The 20327-nt window shown below is 55.5% G+C and overlaps 2 protein-coding genes across 5 annotated transcripts in view; one reads left to right on the forward strand and one right to left on the reverse strand.

Moving 5' to 3' along the window:
• CBL (Cbl proto-oncogene) overlaps positions 1 to 6394 on the forward strand; it is a 45998-nt gene extending 39604 nt beyond the window's left edge. For both annotated transcript variants that reach the window (XM_068917007.1, XM_068917008.1), the window contains one exon: positions 1652 to 6394. In XM_068917007.1, coding sequence (XP_068773108.1) covers positions 1652 to 1932 — 281 coding nt within the window. In that variant the 3' untranslated portion in view covers positions 1933 to 6394. The remainder of the gene's footprint in view (positions 1 to 1651) is intronic.
• Positions 6395 to 9130: 2736 nt separating this feature from the next.
• On the reverse strand, positions 9131 to 20327 carry MCAM (melanoma cell adhesion molecule). 3 transcript variants are annotated; one of them, XM_068917010.1, is made up of 15 exons: positions 20055 to 20327; positions 15671 to 15798; positions 15369 to 15579; positions 15213 to 15283; positions 14999 to 15086; positions 14624 to 14803; positions 14412 to 14539; positions 14085 to 14247; positions 13872 to 13993; positions 13406 to 13544; positions 13193 to 13314; positions 12969 to 13104; positions 12051 to 12192; positions 11496 to 11613; positions 9131 to 10715 (listed from the first exon to the last, which is right to left on the reverse strand). In XM_068917010.1, exons 1-15 carry the CDS (start codon positions 20119 to 20121, stop codon positions 10686 to 10688), a joined length of 1845 nt encoding a protein of 614 aa, XP_068773111.1. In that variant the 5' UTR covers positions 20122 to 20327; the 3' UTR covers positions 9131 to 10685. The 3 variants fall into 3 exon arrangements, with proteins under 3 accessions (XP_068773111.1, XP_068773112.1, XP_068773110.1); XM_068917011.1 differs by lacking the exon at positions 11496 to 11613 and having other exon boundaries at positions 20055 to 20277; XM_068917009.1 differs by lacking the exon at positions 9131 to 10715 and having other exon boundaries at positions 11138 to 11613.

The raw sequence follows: 20327 nt of genomic DNA on the forward strand, positions 1-20327 counted from the left end.
ACTCATTGACCTTTCTTTGTTTCTAGTGCCCTGAAATGAGCACAGAGCTATTGTCCTGCTTTGTAGGGTTAGGAGATCTGCTAATGAAAAATGCTGCGGTAGTGGTGATTGTTACTGCTGGGGGAAGCGTTTGCAGCTTTCTGAAATGTTGTATATTGGCTGTTGTGGGATTCTGGTGTTAAGCAAGGCTGGCTACTGTGGGATACTTTCTGGCAGTACTGTGTTCTCTTCCATTGTGCCATACAATTTAGTTTCTTAATCACTTACCCAAAAAGCTGTGCTAGTAGTTGCTCTTTAAAACTGACCCATGGTCTCTGAAATTTGATCCGGTTCAAGCTGAAACAGCTATTTCAAAAGACAATTTGAGGGAAAGAAGGGGGTAGTCCTTTTTCTCAGTTGTACAAAAGGCTCTTTATGTGTAAGCAGCTTGTACTTTGGCGACTAATGAGTTGAACTGCATTGTGGTTGGTGAGGAAGCTTCAATGGATTTGTTTGCTGAGGAGCTTTCTCTATCTTAGTGCTTTTGGTACAAGTTTTTCCGAACGCCTCCATGATGACTGCTTTTTTTCTGACCGGCACTGCAGCGCTCACCCTTAAAAAGGGATTGTTTGGACATTCTTAGTCTTAGAGATTTGTATGTTGTGCACCAGTTCAACTGCTAGAAAACTCTGCGTTGAGTACTCTGAGGAGTTTCCTCAGAAGGCAGATAAAACATTCACGCAGAAAAGTTTCTTGTGATTTCAAAAGTGAGAACAAATGTTTTCTACAATGATATAGGAGGTTAGAGCTAAAAGATAGTCAGGAGACATTGCATTAGAAAGTGGAAGGACATCTGAAGCGGTGAGTTTTCTTTCCAAGGTGTTAGTTAAAGCCTTGGAGTGTTTGATGTCTGGTTTGGTTTCTCAGCTGATCTTTATATGTCCCTGGGAGTGGTACATGATGTGGCTACTGGCAAGTAACACATCTGAATGATTAAGAGGAAAGGCTGAAGAGGCTGAGCTTAGAGATCTGCCATAGCTGACAGCCATTAGGTAGGATGATCTTCAGCAGGAGCTCTTGTAGGCAGGCCTGGTGTGCTGGTGGGCTGGCAGAGGAAGAGAAGCAGACCCTTCTGAGAACATAATTCAGTTGCTGGAGAGCTCCTGATAAAAAATAGATTTGGTTTGTCTGTGTGCTCCCTTAGCACACAGCAGCGTGAGCATCAGTTGTGTGTGGAAAGAGCAGCACCTGGCTGGTTTAAACTCTCTGATTCTAGAGGGAAAATGTGGTAAAGACTGTTGCGTATTCTCTGTGTCAGTTTTTCCCCAGCAGATCTCTGCTCCTCAACCAAAGTTGATATCTGAGCTCTGTTCCCACACGTGCATACGTCCTTGCCCAAATTTTTCTGTTTACATACTCTTATTTTAATAAGCAAGCCTGATGTGGCCTTCTAATCAATTAATGAATCTGCATAGCCATTTTTGCGCACTAGAGGAGAAGCCAGGCTAATCCGTACCATTGCACGGGAGGATACGCTGGCTGGAGAAAGTACCATCGCTTTCAGTGGCATGGTTTTGAAGCCCCGGTTATCAGTCTAATGCCGTCCCTGCTTTACTCAAGGCAAGAATCACATGCCTTTTTTTGATGTGATGCATTTGTTTTCTCCTTCCAGGTTTTTCAGATGGCTCTCAAGTTCCAGAAAGGCCACCGAAGCCACTACCACGGAGAATAAATTCTGAGCGGAAAGCAGGGGGCTGCCAGCCAGGTGGAGGCAACAGTGGGACCAGTGCATCACTGCAACTCTCCAGTGAGATCGAGAATTTAATGAGCCAAGGCTACTCATATCAGGACATTCAGAAAGCGCTGGTCATTGCACATAACAATATTGAAATGGCCAAGAATATTCTCCGGGAGTTTGTTTCCATTTCCTCCCCTGCACATGTGGCCACATAGCACATTGCCTCCACACCTAGAACTTCTGTAGATCAACTGCCTGGGCAGCCATAGCCCAGCTACGCACCCAAGGGGAAGGGGGCTCCTTTAGAGACTTCGTGCTGAAGTCAACCCTGCCTCTTAAGAGAATCAGTTATCAGGTTTTTGTGGTTCCAGATTTCAAAGCAGTGGAATGAAATGGAGCAGATTGGTGTTTTATACAGTGTATGTCTTGGAGTCCCTTCCCCCTACCTCTTGTTTGAGAGAACAGATTTATTTCCGGGGTGTTGGCAGAGAAAGGTATCACAACAAGCGATCCCAGAGCTGATGCCCTGGAGGCTGGGGGGAGTGTTTTGTGCTGTGAATTCTAAGTGAATGCTCTGAGAAAAAAAAAAAAAAGTCTCCAGGTCGATGTGGTGTGTCCTGTGGTTCATGGTACTAGGTTCGGACCTGTTCGCTGCTGTGTGTTTGGCTCAGGCTTTTTATGAGAGGTGACTTTCTGCTGGGAATAAAGGGGAAACCTTGGAAGAAATCTTTTGATTGCTTCCTGTTTGCCACGACGTTTCCCTCTTACCTGTAATAATAGCATTTATTGCTTATGATTTAAGTCCTCCCTTTTTGCCTGGAGACAGTGCGACTAGCTTCTGTCAGGTATTTTAATCTTGGCAGCGCTGGGAGTTGGATTTCTCTCACTATGTGTCCTCTTGCTGGCAGTGCTGGCAGCATGGGATTCCAGGGAGCCAGAGACACTGAAAGTTGTGTGTGTTTTCGAGGGGTGGGAGAGGGTGGGAAGGAAGGATTAGAGTGAGAGCAAAGAACTGGCTGCTGCTTATCCTTTTAGCCCAGCGCGTTTCGTGCTTCAGTGCTCAGACTTGATTGCGGCCCTGCTGGACTCGAGCAGCCGTCGCTAGACGCTCCCATGCACTCTTTCTCTAGGAATGGTGCATCTGGTAAATATGATGTTTTATTTATCTTAACTGCATGGTGGCTGTCGCAGACTAGTGGCCTTCACGTGCATTCCATCACCTCCTTTAGAGAGCTTTTGTGGGAGCAAGTTGTCTTTGTGTCAGACTGTTTTGTGGAATTGGTAGATGCAGCTGATGTATTTGTTTGTTGATATCTTATCTGCTTTGCAGTTAAAAAAAAAAAAAAGCAACAGTTCTCTGCATGGCTATCAAAACTACATGGGGGCTCTTCTTTCCATTTCCATTACTCCAAGGAATTACCAGAGCTTGTGTTATAAACAGAGAATTTCCTCAGATCTGTTTTAAAAGAATCACACTGAGCTTTAAAAGTCAGTACTGAACTGTTACTTGGAAAAAAACTGACTTGTGTACTCAACTACTTACTCCATTCTTAAATGCTTGATATGTGACAAGTGTGTGGCTCCCTTTGAGAGGATTTAAATCAAGTAGGGATACATAGATCACAGCCTGACAGATGGACAGTGTCCTGTGCACACTGAGTGGCTGTTAGCCTTTCAGAGTATGTCACAGATTATTTGCATCCCTCTAAGGGCAGCAGTAGTGACTAGGCAAAGGGTTGCAGCTTGAAATATTTATTGGAGTGCTTGTGGCAGTTGGATGAAGTTTAGCCTTTTAAAGACTCCAGTAGCCTGTCCCAGATCTCAGATAAACAGCTTGCAATTGGCAGAGAGGACTTAACAAGTGTTAGCAGAGGGAACAAAGCATAAAATGTTCATTTTTTTTTGTGGAATATAAATTTCACTGTAAATCAACAGCCTTACAAGTCGCTGCAGTGGGATTCAGACGGTTTAAAAGCAGAAACTGTCTCATAACGTTTTCTGCACTAGAGAAAGGAAGGGCATGAGGACAGAAACTGTAAGGAGAGCTCCCGTCTTAGGTGCAGCGCTTGCAAGCCATCAGCCCTGCTGCTATTTTGGGGCCAGGGCTGAAACTTGCCAATGCGGCACACGGTGAGATTTATGTCAGTGGGCACGGCTCGCCGCAGCGGCGGAGAGCGAGGACGGCCGTTGCTGAAGGTGTTGGTTGCAGAGACGGTGAGGTCAGTGTGTATCGCGCGCCGGGAAGAAGAGCTGTTCTTTTTTTTCCTCTGCCCACGCGTGCAATGGCCAGTGGTATCGTGATTCAGTCCTGTTTTTTGTGTGACATGCGAAACGCTCTGCCAGGCGTTCCCGGCAGCCGTGGTAGGTGTGTCTGGGGAGCTTCTGGAGAAGCGAGCCCGGCACTGGAGCTGCTGCGGCAGGTGCGTGGGGCAGTTCTGGTTGTTCTCTTAGTATAGCTGCATGTTACAGTTGTGAGCCTGGCTAAACTGTCCTGGCACATTGGAGTTACTTCCTGGCTTCGTGCTGGAGAACAAGGAAAAAAAAAACCATTCTGCGAGGGAGCGCTACTGTTTTATTTCTCTCGTTTTTGTACGTTCTCCAGTCGTGCCACTTGCTCCGTGTTGTTTTTGGAGCCAGTTCGGTTCCGACTTGCAGTGTAAACTCAGTGAAAGTGTGTTTAAATGTGGCGTGCGGCTGGCTTTTTCACCCAGGCAGGGCTGCTGCTGCCAGGGCTGAGCCAGAGCCAAGCTCAAGTGGCTAGAAAGCCTTAACTCTTGTCTTGCCACGGTGTACGTGGTCAAAGTTGCAGCGACCTGTCCAACGCGAGCCCGTTGTTACGACTTTGTTGTAGTGCTAAATTAAAACGTGCCTAGCAGAGGTTTTACAGGCCCGTCTTTGGGGTTCATGTGCCAGGGGACAGCGCCATGGACACTGTTCCAGCTGAGAGGTTAGAGCGCAATCGTTGTGGCGCGTGTTTCTGGTTTTTCTGCATGTGTCCTTTCTGTGCGCTGTTTGCGTCTCAAATGATTTAAGAAACGCAAATCTCACTTCCTCCTCCTTGGACGTGTGAGCGTTTGTTAGCGTCACTGAAGTCAGCGGAGCCCTGACCGTGTCCTCTGGCTGTGCTCTGTGAAGTCCATCAGGCACTTTACAGTGCCTTTTCTTCACCGTTTTTCTTTTAGAAAGGTGAGCCCAAGATTTAGGCCTCTTCCCCCCACTCCCCCCCCCCCCCGACCTCCTTGGTGTTTATTCTGGAAAAGTTACCTGTGTAACGTTACTTTAGAAAAGAACAAAACTCCAAATGTCTAGTGCCTTTCTTAAGGGACCGCTGCATCTCGAGGCTGGATGGGAGCATCCCTGTGAAGAGGAAGAGGCCCAACTGGACGAGCTGTAAAAATGCCTTTGAGCGTGCGACTGCTTTGGAAGGGGCGAGAGAGGAGACGGGCAATTGTCACTTCACCTGTGACGCTGTACTTTGTAGCAGTTGAACTGTGGAGGTTTTCTACTTTACCTGTTACTGATAGTGACTTGGCTGGACTGGTGCTGTATTAAGCTTGGTTTGAAGACAGTAGAATTGGAGGCACAGGATTGGTTTTTGCTTGTAACGGAATCAGAGTTCTGGTTACACAAATGCTGTTTTTTCCCCCTACCTGTCACCCCAGGACCCAAAGGAAGCAGAAAATACTCGGTACAGGAAGAGCCCGGCACAAAATCTTTGGGCTCAGTGCGCGTCTCCGCACGATGAGCAGCGGGTAGCTATAGAAAGCAGGCACCTACCATCTGTCTTGAACAGGGTTTCTGGCTGACTTAGTGTGGTCATTGCCACCCTAGCGGAATGGGCATCCGAAATGAGACATATCTGGCTACGAGCGTGGTAACATTTGCCTGCTGCACTAGCCTTGTGTGTCTCTCTCTGCAAACGCTACAGATTTCGGCATTCAGTGCCTGTTGTGGGTAGCAGTGGATTTGCTTTCTCTATAAACAGCTTTTCTGCATGCCCCTCACTGAGCCCTAATTCTGGGGGAGCCAGGTGGGTTTGGGGTACAGCACGTTGCTTCCTGCACTAGACTGATTGTATTACTGTAGCTAATCCTGAGGCAGGGTCATTACTGTAAACGTCCTTTTCAGTTGAGCAAGAAAAAAATGCAACGCCCAGGGCCCTTTTTTAAAGGTGCCACATTAAAAAGTAGGTGTCCTCATTCCCTACTCTGATTTTTCAAGTTCCTGATAAAAAAAAAAATCTTTTTTTTGAAATTGATGGTGGGGGAGGAAAGTTGTTACTTCTCTTGAACGATGAATACCAATTTGTATAATGTCAGTGTTAAAAATATTGAGATTTTTCACAAAATATTTTAAAAAGTATAATAGTGTCATTAATATAAAAAGATAATAGCAGTATTTAATCCTTTCAGATCTGTAAAGAATAAGAAAAAAACAGAAGGTAAATATTCTTACAGAGAGTAGCTGAGCTTTAAGGTTCACTTGGGTTAAAGTCCTCATTTGGTTTGCAAATGCCTTGTTAATGTTTAGAGGTTATACTAATGTTATTTATTAATTGTTTCCATTCCTGTATGCTGCCCACTAAGAGCTTCTTTGTTTGGGATGTCATTCACCTGTGTCAATAAAAAAACAAAACAAAGTTTTATTTTTAAATAAAATTTCCTTTGTTGTAGCATACGGTGTGTATTGTGTTGCTTCTGGGAGTCCTGGAAGAAGAATTGTGCGCAGGAGACAACCTCAGACGTCGTGTCCAGAGTGTCTGGGTGTGACATTTGTGGCTGGGGGGCAATGGGCATGCTTCACAACTACAGCTAACTTAGAACGGTTGGAGTGGTTCTGGACATAACAGATAAGAGTACTACTAGATGAAGGGCAGGAAAACACAGTCTACAGCAGACAGCGACAGGAATGTCTATGCATAGAGTCAAACACGGTCAAAAATAAGTAACAACTTTTGCAATCAGAGCTCAGACTCGACTCTCTCTATAGACTCGACTCTATTATGTGCTAGATTCTAACAAGTAAGAGTCTAAATATTGTAATATACCTCTTAGTTTTAATAGTGACGTACCTTAACAGAATTATATATGTTAGTATTTATCATTCTCTCTTAGCTGTTGGTACAGTTATGTACTGCCCTTTCATACCTTCTAATGATGGAAACTATTAAACAGCTTAGTCTGTTAGTAATTATACTAATAACTACCATAGATACACCTATTATGCATTACATCCCTGAATATGAGTAACCAATAATAAAAAAAAAATTTATTAATAGATTCCGTCATAGCTAGTTACACTACTGTTTTAGGTTCTAATAGATTGTATTTAATCACAATCTACTTATGAATGAAGTTTATAGTAGAAAAAGAAAAATCTTCATCTCTTCTATAGCATCTAATATCTATTAGTATTTATAATAGCTCCTGTAACACCCAGTTGCTACTAGTTCATAATTCTATCCTTAGATTCTATTGTTAGAATAGAATATTGCAGTTACAGCTATTATTATATATTTGATTTTATTATTGGATTCACTTCTAAAAACAGAATTGCCATGAGTAACTACTAGTCTCCGTAGTAGCTATTGTTACAATTATCTGTTATAGATCCTTAGTATCTATTAGATTGTAAGATGACTGTGTTACTAGCAATGCTAGAATTATCCATGTACAGTTCTAGAGTACAGAATGCTATGTTAGTATCCATACAGGGAGTAATATAGCTATCTATTACAACCTACATCCTATCATAGCTATTATTATAAGCTATATTATATCTATCAGAACCTAGTAACAGAATTAGCAAGTATCCATAGGTGTATCTATAGTAGCTGATAGTTCAAATTTCTTCTATAAGCTATTGGAATCTAATAATAAACTGTGCAAACTTCTATAAATATTAATAACTGCTAATAAATTAAAATAGCTACTATAGATAACTATCAGTGCAATTTGTTAATATATAATTCTTTAGATTCTGTTATTAGATAATAACTATTAATGCAATTTTCTATTAGAGTAGAATTCATCATTAGAATGACTTGTTAGTATCTGTAGTAGCTGATGATGTTTTATCAACTATGAGAATCTTACAGATATTATGTTATTTAATAGATAATTCTATTATAGCATATAATAATCTAATGAATAATTGCAAATAGTACTAGCTACTGTAGATAGTAAATACAAATAGGAGCTATTAATACAATTATATCCCATGAATTGTTACAATATTTTAATGAGATTCTCAGTTACTAGTTCAGTAGTCCAGCTAGTATCAGTACTAGCTGGAAATACAATTATCCATTAGAGGCTATTACTATCTGTACTAGTTGGTAATACAATCTTATGAACTACTGGAATCTAATATTAGATTATTATTTATTATTTGTTACTAGTATTTATACTAGATAGTAAAAGATTCCAGTAGATTATAAATAATCACAATTATAGAATTACTGAAGAGCTTCTAAAAGGTCATTGTTTCAGGAGAATTACCTATTAACATCTATTAGTATCTATAATATTAGACAATAAATTTATTAAATGATAGTAATTACTAATAATTCTATTAATACAATTTATAGTAGCTAGTAATACAGTGATCTTAGTATCTGTAGCCACTAGTAATACAATACTAGACTGATGGATACTAACAGATTATATGTTAATACCATCATCTAATACAGACACAAATAACTACTAGAAGACAGCATTATTACTATTTATAGTTTGTATTAATAATACAATTGGAATTGATTGATAATATCTATTAGAAACTTAACACAACTCTCTACTTTTAGTATTATCTGTCAGTACCTATTATTAGCTATTACTACCTAGTAATACCTGTTAGTATCTACTAATAGAATTCGCCATCAGCTGCTAGCAGATTTATCAACTATCGATGATTAGAATAATTTTCATGTCCTACCTAGTGGTGAAAAATGATGTTAAGCCAACGCTCTTCTGCTGGTATTATCCAGGAAGCGAAGGGCTGCTCCCCAGTCAAAGCCGTGCTGGGGAAAGCACGTCCCGCCGCAGCCTACCTGGGACACCGCGCTGAGAGCGGCTCGCGTTCGGCTCGCGCAGCCTGCGTCTCGCTTACTGTGAATTTCATCCAAGTCTTCCAAGTGCCCATTGCCTGGCGGAAGCAGGGAGCTGAATGAATGAATGAGTGTTGGCTTAAAGGCCATAGGATACCAACTTATTCACGCTAGTCCAGGAAGGAAAGGGCCATTTCCTACGCAAAAGTCATGCTGCGGTGAAAGCAAACCTAAAGGTGGGAGTCTGCACCTTGCCACCCTCCTTAATAACCTGCTCCTGGGGAAGGTAACCTAAAAATTTAGAAGGGAAAGGGGAGGCACAGTGCTCTTGCCAGCTGTGCTGCATTGCTGTTAACACAAACAAATTCAAAACCAGCCTTTGAACTTTTTACTTCATTTTTCACATTTTATATATATATATATATATATAAAAAAAAAAAACTTGCAAATATCAGAAAAAACTTCTTGAAATTTACACACAAACCAACAAAAATATATATATATAAACCAAAGCTTTTGCTTCAACAACACTTCTAGCTCACGAGTATAGCTCACCCCTTGTCACCGAGTGGGTTGCCTGGCTGCTGCACAGCTCCTTGCTAACAGCAGAAGCAGCTGGGGGGGGGGGGGGGTGCACGCTGGGGACGTTTCTCCTTGTGCCCAGGGTTAACCCAAGGCCCCAGGCTGAAGAGCTGGGGGGGGGGGGGGCAGGGTAGCACTAGGAGTATGGGACGGAGAGGAAAGGGGTGGGGGGGGGGGGCTGACGCTTTGAGGAGGAAAAGCCACGTCTGCAGGACAGGGAGGGGGACAGAGCCACAGCAGTGTAAGCTAGAGGCAGGCTGTCTGCCACTTTCCCTTCTCCACGATGCAGGTCCTGTACCACCGGCACGGCTGTGGGACCAGGGGTGCCACTGAAGCACAAAAATGCACCAAGTTGACTGGGGACTGATATTTTTCAGCACAAGAAAACCTGAGACATCACTGGCTAGTCCTGGCCTAACGTTCCTCGGTTTGAAATTTGGGGGCCGGAGGGGGCTCCAGGCCCCACTGCTCCCAGCAGCTGGGCAGCCTCCCGAGAAGCGAGCCAGTTCCTGAGGCCGCGGGGAAAGGGACGCCCTCCCCCTCAGCAAGCGAGGCGACGTTACAAACGCCGAAACTGCAGCCTTGACGGTCAAGCGTGCGCGCTTGGGTACGTGCGCAGCAGCTCCGAAGCCCTGTCCTCCTCCTCCTCCTGCCCGTCGCTCGCTGCCAGCAGGACCGCAGCTGCCCCGGCGGGGCTCCCTGCCTGCGCAGCACCGCCAGGGCGGGCTGGGCTACACCGGCCGGACGAGACCCGTCCGCAGGAAAAGCGGAGAACTAACACCACTCCCGCCTCCTCGAGGCGGCCGGGCAAACCCGGCTGTCACTCGCCCTGCCGGCATGCTTCACAACTTACCTGCACGCTGCTACAGCTAAGGTGAGCGGGCCCTCCCAAGGGGAGCGCTGAGTAAAAGCGAAACCTAGCCAGCTTTTCTGAGCACGTTTGGGGTTAGAAAAAAAAAAATGCATCCAAAAAAAAAAAAACACCACCAACCACCACCTTCCCACACTTGTACAGAACAGGTTTCCTGACAAAGGCTCAAATCCTTCCATTGGGTAGCTTAATGGGATATTTCTTTCTAACAAACATCGCTGTCGACTTCTCTGTGGCAGTAAGTGAATCCAAGGTCGCTGCTGCTGCTAAGTCAACAACCTGCAAGCCGTCGGTGGAGGTGACGCACAGTCGGTCAGGGAGGTGTTGCTCCGCGCGTCGCGGGCTCAGCGCTGCGCTGCGGGAAACATCTCTGGCCGTGCGCCCCAGGCGCTGGAGCGGGGATGGGACAAGGCAATCCAGGAGCAGGAAAGGTTTGAAGGAAGAAAGCACTTTGTGGATTCCTCTCTCTACTTTCTCAGATCGATGTATTTCTCGCTCTTCAGTCCACCAACCAAAAAAAAAAAAAAAGGGGGGGGGGTGGGGGGAATAAAAAGCAGTTAGAAGTGAGGAGAAAGACAGGGCCTCTACCGCAGGTATCTGTGTGACAGGCGGCAGTGCTACGGGGAGCGCCACCGGCCCCGCGCACCGGCTGCCAGCTGAGCACTAGCCCTGGGGCTGCGAGCGGGAGAGCCACGGCAGGCAGCCGGCGCTCGCCTAGCGCTGGGCTGAAGGCAAATAAACGCAGGTGGCTCCGCTGCCACGTCCTGCGGCTCGGCAGGAGGAGCTGGTGTGGAAAGCCCTGCCTGGGCACGGTGACAGTCACGCACCAATACCGTAGGCACCGGTACCGCCTGTTCCTGCCCCCTCTGCTCTTGCTCCTGGCCAGGTGATGCTCCTACAGCTCCCTGCTCCCAGGGGACCCCGGAGAGCCCAGCTCATGCGTCCGGGCGCGCTGGAGGAGGCGGCGTCAAGATGGGTGGGAAACGGTCACCGTACTCCAAGGAGGTGCCGGGGGCCGGCGGGGAGCACAGGGGAGGGCTGCCCTAACCCCTCGGAGCAGAGGGCAGCGACTCGGTCGCCTCCCTTCCCGCCTCCACAGACCCACTTAAGCACTGAGGATGGATGATGAAGGCCCATGCAGGGTAGGGAGCGCTGGGACAGGAGCTTGCCGAGAGGAGAAAAGCGTTACCTCGACGCAGCCCCTCTGCGCTCCTCACCTCCGCTCCCAGCCCGCGGAGCGGCCCCGGCGAAGGGCACTGCACGTCGGTCTGTCCTACCTGGTCAGCGGCAGGTCTCTTCTCGCCGTTGGTACCCTGCAGGAGCCCCGCCTCTTCGGAAAGTTTATCTGACTTAACGTCAACTACAATCTTGTCTTTACGTGCCTCTGGCTTTGTGCTAGGGGAGGGAGGTGACAGTTTTGAGACACGTTCGAGATACCAGGGAGGGCACAGGGCCAGCTGAGCAAGGCCAAGCCCTGCAGCTCCATCTCGGGGATGCTCTGGAGCAGGGCCGGGGGCAGAGGAAGGCTGGGGCGAACGGGACTCCAGCTCGGGCGAAATCTGGGGGTGCCCAGCCCTCCGCTGCTCTAATGCTCTGCTGTTCTCCTCATCATCGCCCTGCGCAGAAAGGGAGAGCCGCGTGGACCCCCCCCAGGCTGCGGGAAGCTCCAGGTGCTGCCGAAACCCCAGCGCGGTGCCCCCCCGAGGTGCTGCCCTGCTGCCTCCCACCCCGTCGGGGCAGGGAGCGGCGGATGCGATGAGATGGGAAGCGTGAGCGATGACGAGCACCTCCGGCCCCGAGAGCCCCCTAGCAGGGCGGGAGGCAGTGCTTACATGTCCTGTTTCCCAGCGCGGCCACACGAGATCTTGCCTTTCTTGTGCAAGAAGTAGATGATAGACCCCAGCACAGCCACCACGAGGATGCAGACAATGATGGCCACGATGATGATGCCTTTGCTCTCTGGTGTCTTGCGATCTGAACACAACAGGAGAGGAGGAGGTTAGTGCGTGTCCCAAACGGATGCTCCCCAGCTTCTTTATAGCTGCCCCTCCTTGGGGACAAGGAAAGGGCACTCCCCCCCCCCCACCCCTGCCAAAAAAGCACCGGGGGGATGCTCCTGGACTCTGCTCCCTGCGGGACGCAGGTGGTGGTACAGAAGTGCTCTGGTAGGGCAGCTCCTGCACAGCCATGCTTGCCTTTCTGCGTCTATCGGCCACCCCGCTGCATGCTCGTGGGGCACGGCTCACAGGGGTTTCTGGCAAGGCCCCAGGCCATCCCTTCGCTTCCTGGCCCAGAGGGGCCGGGCTGCAGGAAGCCATGCTCGCTGGCCCTGCTGAGCTACAGGCTGAGGGCAAGCAGGCAGTTTTTACACCACTGTGTAAAAAAAAGCAGAGACGGAGTCTCCGTTTCCCACTCTGCTTAGCAGGGAGAGAGGAGAAACGACACGCGCAGCACAAGAGCCAGCGGACAAGGCTCCTTCCCATGACAAGATGCAAGTATGACTCCTGTCGATGGCACACTTCCATCAGACCTGGGCTGAAGGATGCATGCACCCGGCACAGCGCGGAGTCTGACCTTTTCTGATGGTCTCCACTGGTACGGCAGTGAGGGGGGGAGAGAGACGGAGCTCAGCCACGCCGGGCGCGTGGCGGCCCCTGACAGGGCAGCACGCATCGGTGCCCGTGCAAAGGGCACTAATCCTTCTCCAGGCTCCCAGAACCGGGCAGGCAGAGGGAAGTGCGGAGACTCACCGAGCAGTTGGATGTGCTTCTCACTGGTGCCCAGCGCATTGGAGACCCTGCACATGGCTCCTGCTTGCAGCAGGTTGTGGTCCACACGCACTGTCAGGTTGCTGGTGACGTGCTGATTCTCCACGTACTCGTGAGCCTGCAACAGAGGGGAAGGAGCGAAGGATTCAGCGCCCGGGACAGCTCATGACCCCTCGGAGAGGCCACGGCCCATCCCCAGCTCTCACCGTCCCGTTGATGTTCCACTGCACGGAGGCCCGGGGGAAAGCGATGGCCTTGCAGGTCAGGTTCACCACCTCGTCCTGCCGCACGTAGAGCGGTGAGCTGATGGACACGATCCGCGGCTCCCCTGCGGGGCGGGCACGTCAGCACCGACGGCTCACGGGGGCGACAGGGCTCGCCCTGGGGGGCTGCACACCCATGCACGCGCCAGCTCTTACCCTGGACAGCCACAGCCACCTGCTTGCTCTTCTCCAGCCCGGGCACGCTGTGCGCAGACACCTTGCAGCTGAAGTTGCTGGAGGTTTCGAAGGTGAGGTTGCTCAGGAGAAGTTGTTTCCCCTCTGCAACCTTCCTGCCCTGCAAGGGGGAGAGGCCCCACAGCAGTCAGCCCTGAGTACGGCCCCTTGCCCCCCCCTCCCGGGGCTCTGTGGGCATCCCAGAGACCCTCAGCCCTCCCTCCACACACAGCAAGGGAGCTTGCGAGCACAGGATCTCCCTGGAGTGCTGGCCCAGAGGTGAAGAGGAGGCGGACAGCAGGCAAAAATGGACACCACAGGTGCATGCAAAGAGGGATCCCACCCTCAGCCTCTCTGGAGGGACGGAGCAAGCTCCTAGCTCCGGCCAGCCTGCTGTGAAAGCAAGGCTTGCCAGGCCAAACCTGACGGTGCCCAAACGCTTGCTCACCCTTGCATCCCTCCACTGGAAGTCGAGGGCCACAGGGCTGTCGGCGTTGCAGCTCAGCTTCACGCTGTCCCCTTCCCAAAGGGGTGAGGACGGCTCCATCTTGACGCTGACCCCTTCAATATCTAGGGGAGGGGTGGAGATCGGGGTAGGGTAAGCAGGAGGGCTGGGTACCCGCCGTGAGATCTGTAAGGTGCCGTTCCCCCCTCGCCTTACAGTTCACAACAAGCTCCACATCTTTCTCCAGCTGTCTCATATCATCCAGGTCGAGGGTCTGGCACCTATACAGGCCACTGCTGCTCCTCGTTACATCCTGCAGGTTCAGCACCCCGCTGTTGGTGTCCGCTAGCGACGTCAGGTCCTGCCAGCTGTCCTGCAGCTGCAAGCGCAGGGCGGAAAGCACTGCTGTTAGCCCCAGGCAGGCACCCTCCATCCCAGGCTCCGCATCCTGCTCCCTGGTGCCCTCTGGGCAGGGGACAAGGGACAGACAGCACATGAGATGTCTGCAAAGAGAAGAGGTCTCTGCTTCCCCTCCAGCCTCACCCCTCTCTTGTAGAAGCTGAAGACGGGCGCTGGGTTCCCGTCGGCCTCACAGACCATCTTCACGTCGTCCCCCTCCTTCACCAGCGCCGGGGACGGCGAGACCTGCAGCATCAGGTTCTGCGTGGGGTCTGGGGGAGGAGGGAGCAGGGAGGGTCGGCGCTGCGGGGCCGCTGCGCGCCGGCCCGGCCCCGGCCCCCGAGCCCCGGACTCACAGAAGACGGTGACGTTGACACGCCGCGACTCCACGGTGTGGCTCTGCCCCCACAGCCAGTAGTGCACCGTGCAGTAGTAGAGGGAGTTGCGGTCCTCCCGGGTGACGTGGGCGAAGAGGTTGCTGTTCACCGTGTACAGCAAGCTGGACTCGCGGGTCACCGTCCCCAGGATTTTCACCTCTGCAGGGGAGAGAGAGCGGCTGTTCCCAGGCCGTAGGGGGGCGAGGAGGGGGTCGCTTAGGGGCGCGAGGCTGCAGCCAGCCTGCCTGCCGCGAGCCCCCAGCTAGCGCAAGCGCCCCGGCCCCTCTCTCGGCGGGCTGCACCTGAGCAGACAGCGGGTAGAGACACGGTACCCCGTCCCTGTCCCCAACTCACTGTTCTCCTCCATGTGCAGCTGCTCCCCGTTCTTGTGCCAGGTGATGTTGGGGGCCGGGTAGCTGTTCCTGCTCACGCACGAGGCGATCTGCGGCGGCAGAGAGCGCCTTGGGCACGGCGCAGGGCTTGGGACCCCCGGCAGAGGGAGAGGGGAGCCCATCGCGGCCAGGACCCCCCCCACCCCGCTGTCACCCGGCACGGGGCCTCGCCTCACCTGCGGGAGGTCGCTGCTGTGCACAGAGATGCCGCTCGTGCTGGCCATGATCTCGGGGGCCTCAGGGATTTCTGGAAAGAGCAGCCGCCCCGCAAGCGTTAGGTGGGATGGGACGGGCCCCGCGGGAAGCGCGGCCGCTGCCGCCCCGGCACTCACTGTAGACGAGGAGCTCGGTGTGGTTCTCGCCGGTGCCGTGGGGGTCCACGCTGACCTGGCACACGAAGGTGGTGGCGTCCTGCAGGGTGATGCGGCTGATGGAGAGGGCGTTGTCCTGGCCCACCGACAGCCGCCCCTTGTAGTCCGCGGCCTCCTCCAGGAGCTTGCCGTTCACCACGGAGCACAGCTTCATCAGGCCTTGGCGGTCGATCTGCAAGGCCAGGACCCGCGGCCGGGCTGAGCAGGCGGCCCGGCCGAGAGCCCCCGGCGCCCGCCGCTCTCCCCCCGGGGCGGGTACTCACGTAGGACCAGTTAATGTAGGTGTAGGAACCGTTTCCAGGGATGACGAAGTTGCACTCGATCCTGGCTGTGTCCCCAAAGGACACTTTGACCACCGCCGGCATGGAAACCTCCAGCTTGCTGGCCACAGCTGTGGGGCAGAGCCCATCAGGGGGCTGGGAGAGCACAGGGAAGCCCCCGCGCAAGCGTCCCCAGGCAGCCGGGACCGTGTGTCCCTTCCCCAGAAACAGGCCCCTCTGGCCTGCCCTCCCCACGCACCTAACCAGCAGTGTATCCCACTAACCACCAAATCCCACCGGCGCGTTGCCCCTGCCCAGGGACGGGTACGAGGAAGGGGCTGCGCCCGCCCGGCCCACCAGGCAAGCAGGCAGGCTGGGCACAACCTCTCCGCCAGCTGGTCTCAACGCGAGCCCGGAGCGGTGCTGATCCCTGCTCAGCCCCCAGTCCGAGTTATCGCCCCAGACGGGCGCAACGGACCTCACCGGCCCTGGGCGTCCCGCGAGGAGATGCCCAGGGAGCTCAGCAGAGCTCGGGGAAGGGGACGGGTGCCGGAGGCGCGAGGCAGCAGCCCAAAGGCTGCACCTTCCCGCGGCCCGGGACCGAACGCCTGACGTCACCCCGCGCAGCCCCTGCGGCGGCCCACGAGCTCAGGCACGAACGAGGCGCTATGTTCCCCGACGGCAAGACGGGGCACGCAGGCCAGCGGCAGAGGAGAGGTGCCCCAGCCGGGCTGCGCCCTTTCCTCCTGCACGGCGGCAGGCACGCCGGGGAGCTGTCACACCACCGGCCCCCACCGCCACGCACGCACCGCCGGCGCTGCTGCCCCCCGCCGTCCCCCCTCCTCCGACCCTGCAACCCGGCTGGGAACCGAGGGCCCGGGAGCGGTGCCTTCGCCTCCAGCCCTGCGGCATGCCCAAGGTCACCCCCTCGCTGCGGCCCCGCTGCCCACCGCAGGACCCGCTCTTGCCGGTGCGCGGCGCGGCCCGCATCCGCCCTCGCTGCCCGCCCGCCTGCTCCCCCGCGGCAGTAATGGAGCGCCTGGCCACGCTCCAGAGCGGCAGAGGAACGTAATGGCTATCGATCCGGGACGGGGGACAGAGCAGCTTCCCGGTGGGCTGGGGGGGCAGAGGCAGGGGCTCGGCCGCGCCGAGGCGGAGCGAGCGCTGGGAACGCTGTCGCCTCCCGCCGGAGCGGTCGGGGGCCACCGTAGCGGCCAAGCAAAGGTGGAGGGGGGGGTCTGCGAGCGCCGGGCTGGCACGGCGGTCTGTGCCCCAGCAGCAGCGAGCCCAGCAACGCGGCCAGCCGGCTCAGTACCCGCCGCCCAGGCCAGGTACGGGAACTGGGGACGAGCGGGCTGGAGGAAACCAGCTGTGTCAACAGCTCCCCCGATAGCGCCGCTGCGTGACAGCCCCGAGCTTCCCACGGCAGGCACAGCACGGCTTCGAGGGGCAGCGCTGCACCCACAAAACACCCGTGGGCTGCGACGGGCTTTTCGGAGGCAGGGCCTCAGCACAGGCCCCCAGCTCACGCCACTAGCCATAGCCGGACACCCCGCCGGCCGGCTCCCGGCCCTCGCCCGTTTTATGGGCGCAGCCTCGTCGGCGCTGAGCAAAGAGGGACAAGCAAAGCACCGCGCAGGAAAGGAGGCGCTGGAAAAATAGGTGAAAGTTCGAGAGATAAGCGCCCACCGGGGTCAGGAATTTGGACCGAGAGCATGTGGAAAAACAGCTTTGCACCGGAGGCACCTCCCCACCTGCATAACCTGCACTGCCTGCTGGGCCCAGCCAGGCACCCCCAGACCCAGGCAAGTTTGGGGAGCCAGATGCAGGCTGCGCCCCGAGCTGCTCTCCCCGCACCCGCCCCTGAGCCCCAGCGCCTCCGCGCTGCAAGGAGCCAGGCCAGGCTGTGCCCCTTGCAGGCTTTTAGCCCTTCAGCATGGGACCCCAAGAGAGGGAGAGCCGCTGGCTGCCGCAGCTGACCCGCTCGACACGAGAGCCCTTGTCCTGGCGGCGACGCGGCCGGGAGCGTGAGCTCACAGCTGGGGAATGGCAGGCATCTGGGGCTGGCACGAGGCACGAGCCCCTGCTGCCCATCCAGTGCCCTTGCGGAGGTGGACAAGCATGCTGCAGGCCCCACCCTGCCCGGCACGAGGGCCGCTGCCCCAGCTCCTTCGGGGCAGGCCGGATACAAGGGTGAAGGGCTCAGCCAGGCACCAGCCCTGCCAGGGCAGGCAAGGGGCTGGAAGGAGCGCCCACCCCGCAGCGACGCTGCGAGCGCCGCCCGCCGGGGCTGCGAGGGCCTTCCCGCAGCCCTGGGGCTGGGGCTGCCCCGCGGTCACTGCTCCACGCTCGCGGGCAGGCCGGAGACGTGCGGGGCGCAGGCGCCCCAGGATAGCGGGCTTTGGGGGCGAGGTGACCCTCCTTGCGCCCAGCAGAGCTGCGGGGAGCTGGGGCAGGGCCGGAGACCCGGCGGCTGCGTGGGGAGCGGAGCTGAGCTCCAGCCTGCGCTGTGCACCCCAGGCACCTGGCACGGCTCCAGCGGGAGACCTAAAGATCTGGAGAGGACGTCTGCAGCAAGCAAGCAGGGAAGGGAGGAGAGCCCCTGTGCCTTTCCATCTGGCTCGGAGACAGCCGGCCAGCAGCCAGAGCTTCACAAGAACAAAGATTTGCTTTTAGAGCTGGGGAAGGGGGTGGGGAGCGGCACAGCCCCTCCGCCGCCTCCCGCCGAGTCGAGGTGTGCGAGCAGCCTGGCGCCTGCTTGCAGGAGCCGGCGGGGAGCACGGCTGCGCCCGCTGCCCGCCCCGCCGGGCCCCAGAGCCCACAGCACAGAGCAGCTAGCGGAGGGGCACACCGGGGGTCAGGAGCCGCAAGCGGGATGCTTAAGGTTTCCATAGGTTTCTGTTCCTCACTTGGGGAAACCAGCCACGGCCAGATCCTGCCTGACCCCAGCAGATGCACACATGCTGTCCTCCCCTGCCCTGGCAATGCAGCCCTGCATCTACACCGCTCCGCGAGCGGGAACGCCCCAGCTCCCGACTCACAGCAGGACCACCTGTACCCCTCCTTCCTCTCGCAGGGAGGGAACAGGGGGTGCAGAGCCCCAGCCCGCAGCCCTGCGGCGAGCAGCCCCGCAGCCAGCGCCCGCTCGTCCCCAGCGAGCCTTGGTCACCCTCCGTCCCAGCCCAGCCCTCACCTGGGTGGAGGAACAGGGACGGAGCCAAGGCAACTCCAGCCAGGCTCAGCACTGCGGGAAACGGCACCCCACGCCCCCCAAAGCAAACCCCAGCACCCAGCCAGGCCCTAGCCATCCGCAGCGGGAATGGGCAGGGCTCACAGCCCCCCCAGCCAGGGGCAGACAGGCACAGAGAGCACTCAAACAGCCACAGATCCCAGCGGAGAAGGGGTCGGGATGGCAAGCGCAGCCCTTACACTGGTCCTGCCGCTGCCAAGGGTTGGCGGCCCCATCCGGCGTGGCCCCGGGGAGGTCAGGGCCCTGGGGCAGCGCAGCGAGCCCCTCGGCCCGCCTGGGAACGGCTTGGCGGCAGCCCCTCGAGCTTCTGGGATGCATCAAGCCTTTCAGCGTGGCTGGGCTCGCAAACAGCCCAGCGCGGCCAACCAATAACCGCGGTGCTCGGCACATGTGCTGCTGAGGAAGGGGATCCCAGCTCGGGCTGGGGAGGTGGAGGCCGGCTGCCTTTGGCTCGGCCACCGAGCCCTCCTGCGGTGCGAGCGCCCGGCCAGCCAGGGCGGGCTTCCCCCGCGCCCGGGGCCACCGCCGCAGCGTGGCCGTGCAGGGACAGGGCGTCGGGGAGGTGGGAGCAGCCAGCGCCCCGGGTCAGCTCCCTGGGCCGGGGCAGGAAACACTCCCCCCGCCCTCCCCCTCCAACACGGGGAAAAAATCGACTGGAAAGAGGATTAAAAAAGGAAAGTGCAAAAAGCCAAAAGAAACACACTGCGCAGGGCGGGGAGGGGGGGAACCACACACGCACACCCCGTTAGAAGGAAAGCGGTAGATGCTTCCCAGTAAGTGGAGCGGACCAGCGGCACGCCGCCCCGCCGAGCAGCGCCCGGGCTAGCGCCAGCCCCGCCGCGGCACCGGCGGCTCCCAGCCCGGCGCCCGATTTTATTTTTAGCGTTCCCGGCCCCCCTCGCCAGCTCCGCCGCCCCCCCCCCCCCCCGAGCGGCTCGGGACCCCGCGCAGGGGGGGCTTGTGAAAAGGAGAAGAAAGGGAAGGAGAAGGGGCCCCTCGGCCCGGGGCAGCGAGCCGCGCACGCCCGCAGCTGCGGCGGCTCCGCTGCCCCCGCACGGCCGCAGGTGCGCCCGAGCCGGGCCGGGCCGGGCCGGGTCGAGCCGCCCCCAGCCCCCCCGCGCCCCCGGCCCCACTCACCGCAGCAGAGCAGCAGGCAGCAGCCCCAGCGCAGGGCGAGCGCGGCCGCCCGCCGCCCCCCAGCCATGCTCGCTGCCCGCGACTGAGCGAGACCCGCGGCTGACGTCAGGCGGCGGCGGCGGCGGCGGCGGTGGAGGAGGAGGAGGAGGAGGAGGAGGAGGAGGAAGGCGTGAGCCGCTTCAAGCCTGCCCACCGCCCGCGGCCCCTTATCACCCCTCCAGCGGCAGCCGCCCCGGCGCCGCCCGCCGCGCCTGCAGCGCCGAGCACAGCCCG

The sequence above is a fragment of the Struthio camelus genome, chromosome 22 (genome assembly GCF_040807025.1).
Source record: "Struthio camelus isolate bStrCam1 chromosome 22, bStrCam1.hap1, whole genome shotgun sequence".
Classification (NCBI taxonomy): domain Eukaryota; kingdom Metazoa; phylum Chordata; class Aves; order Struthioniformes; family Struthionidae; genus Struthio; species Struthio camelus.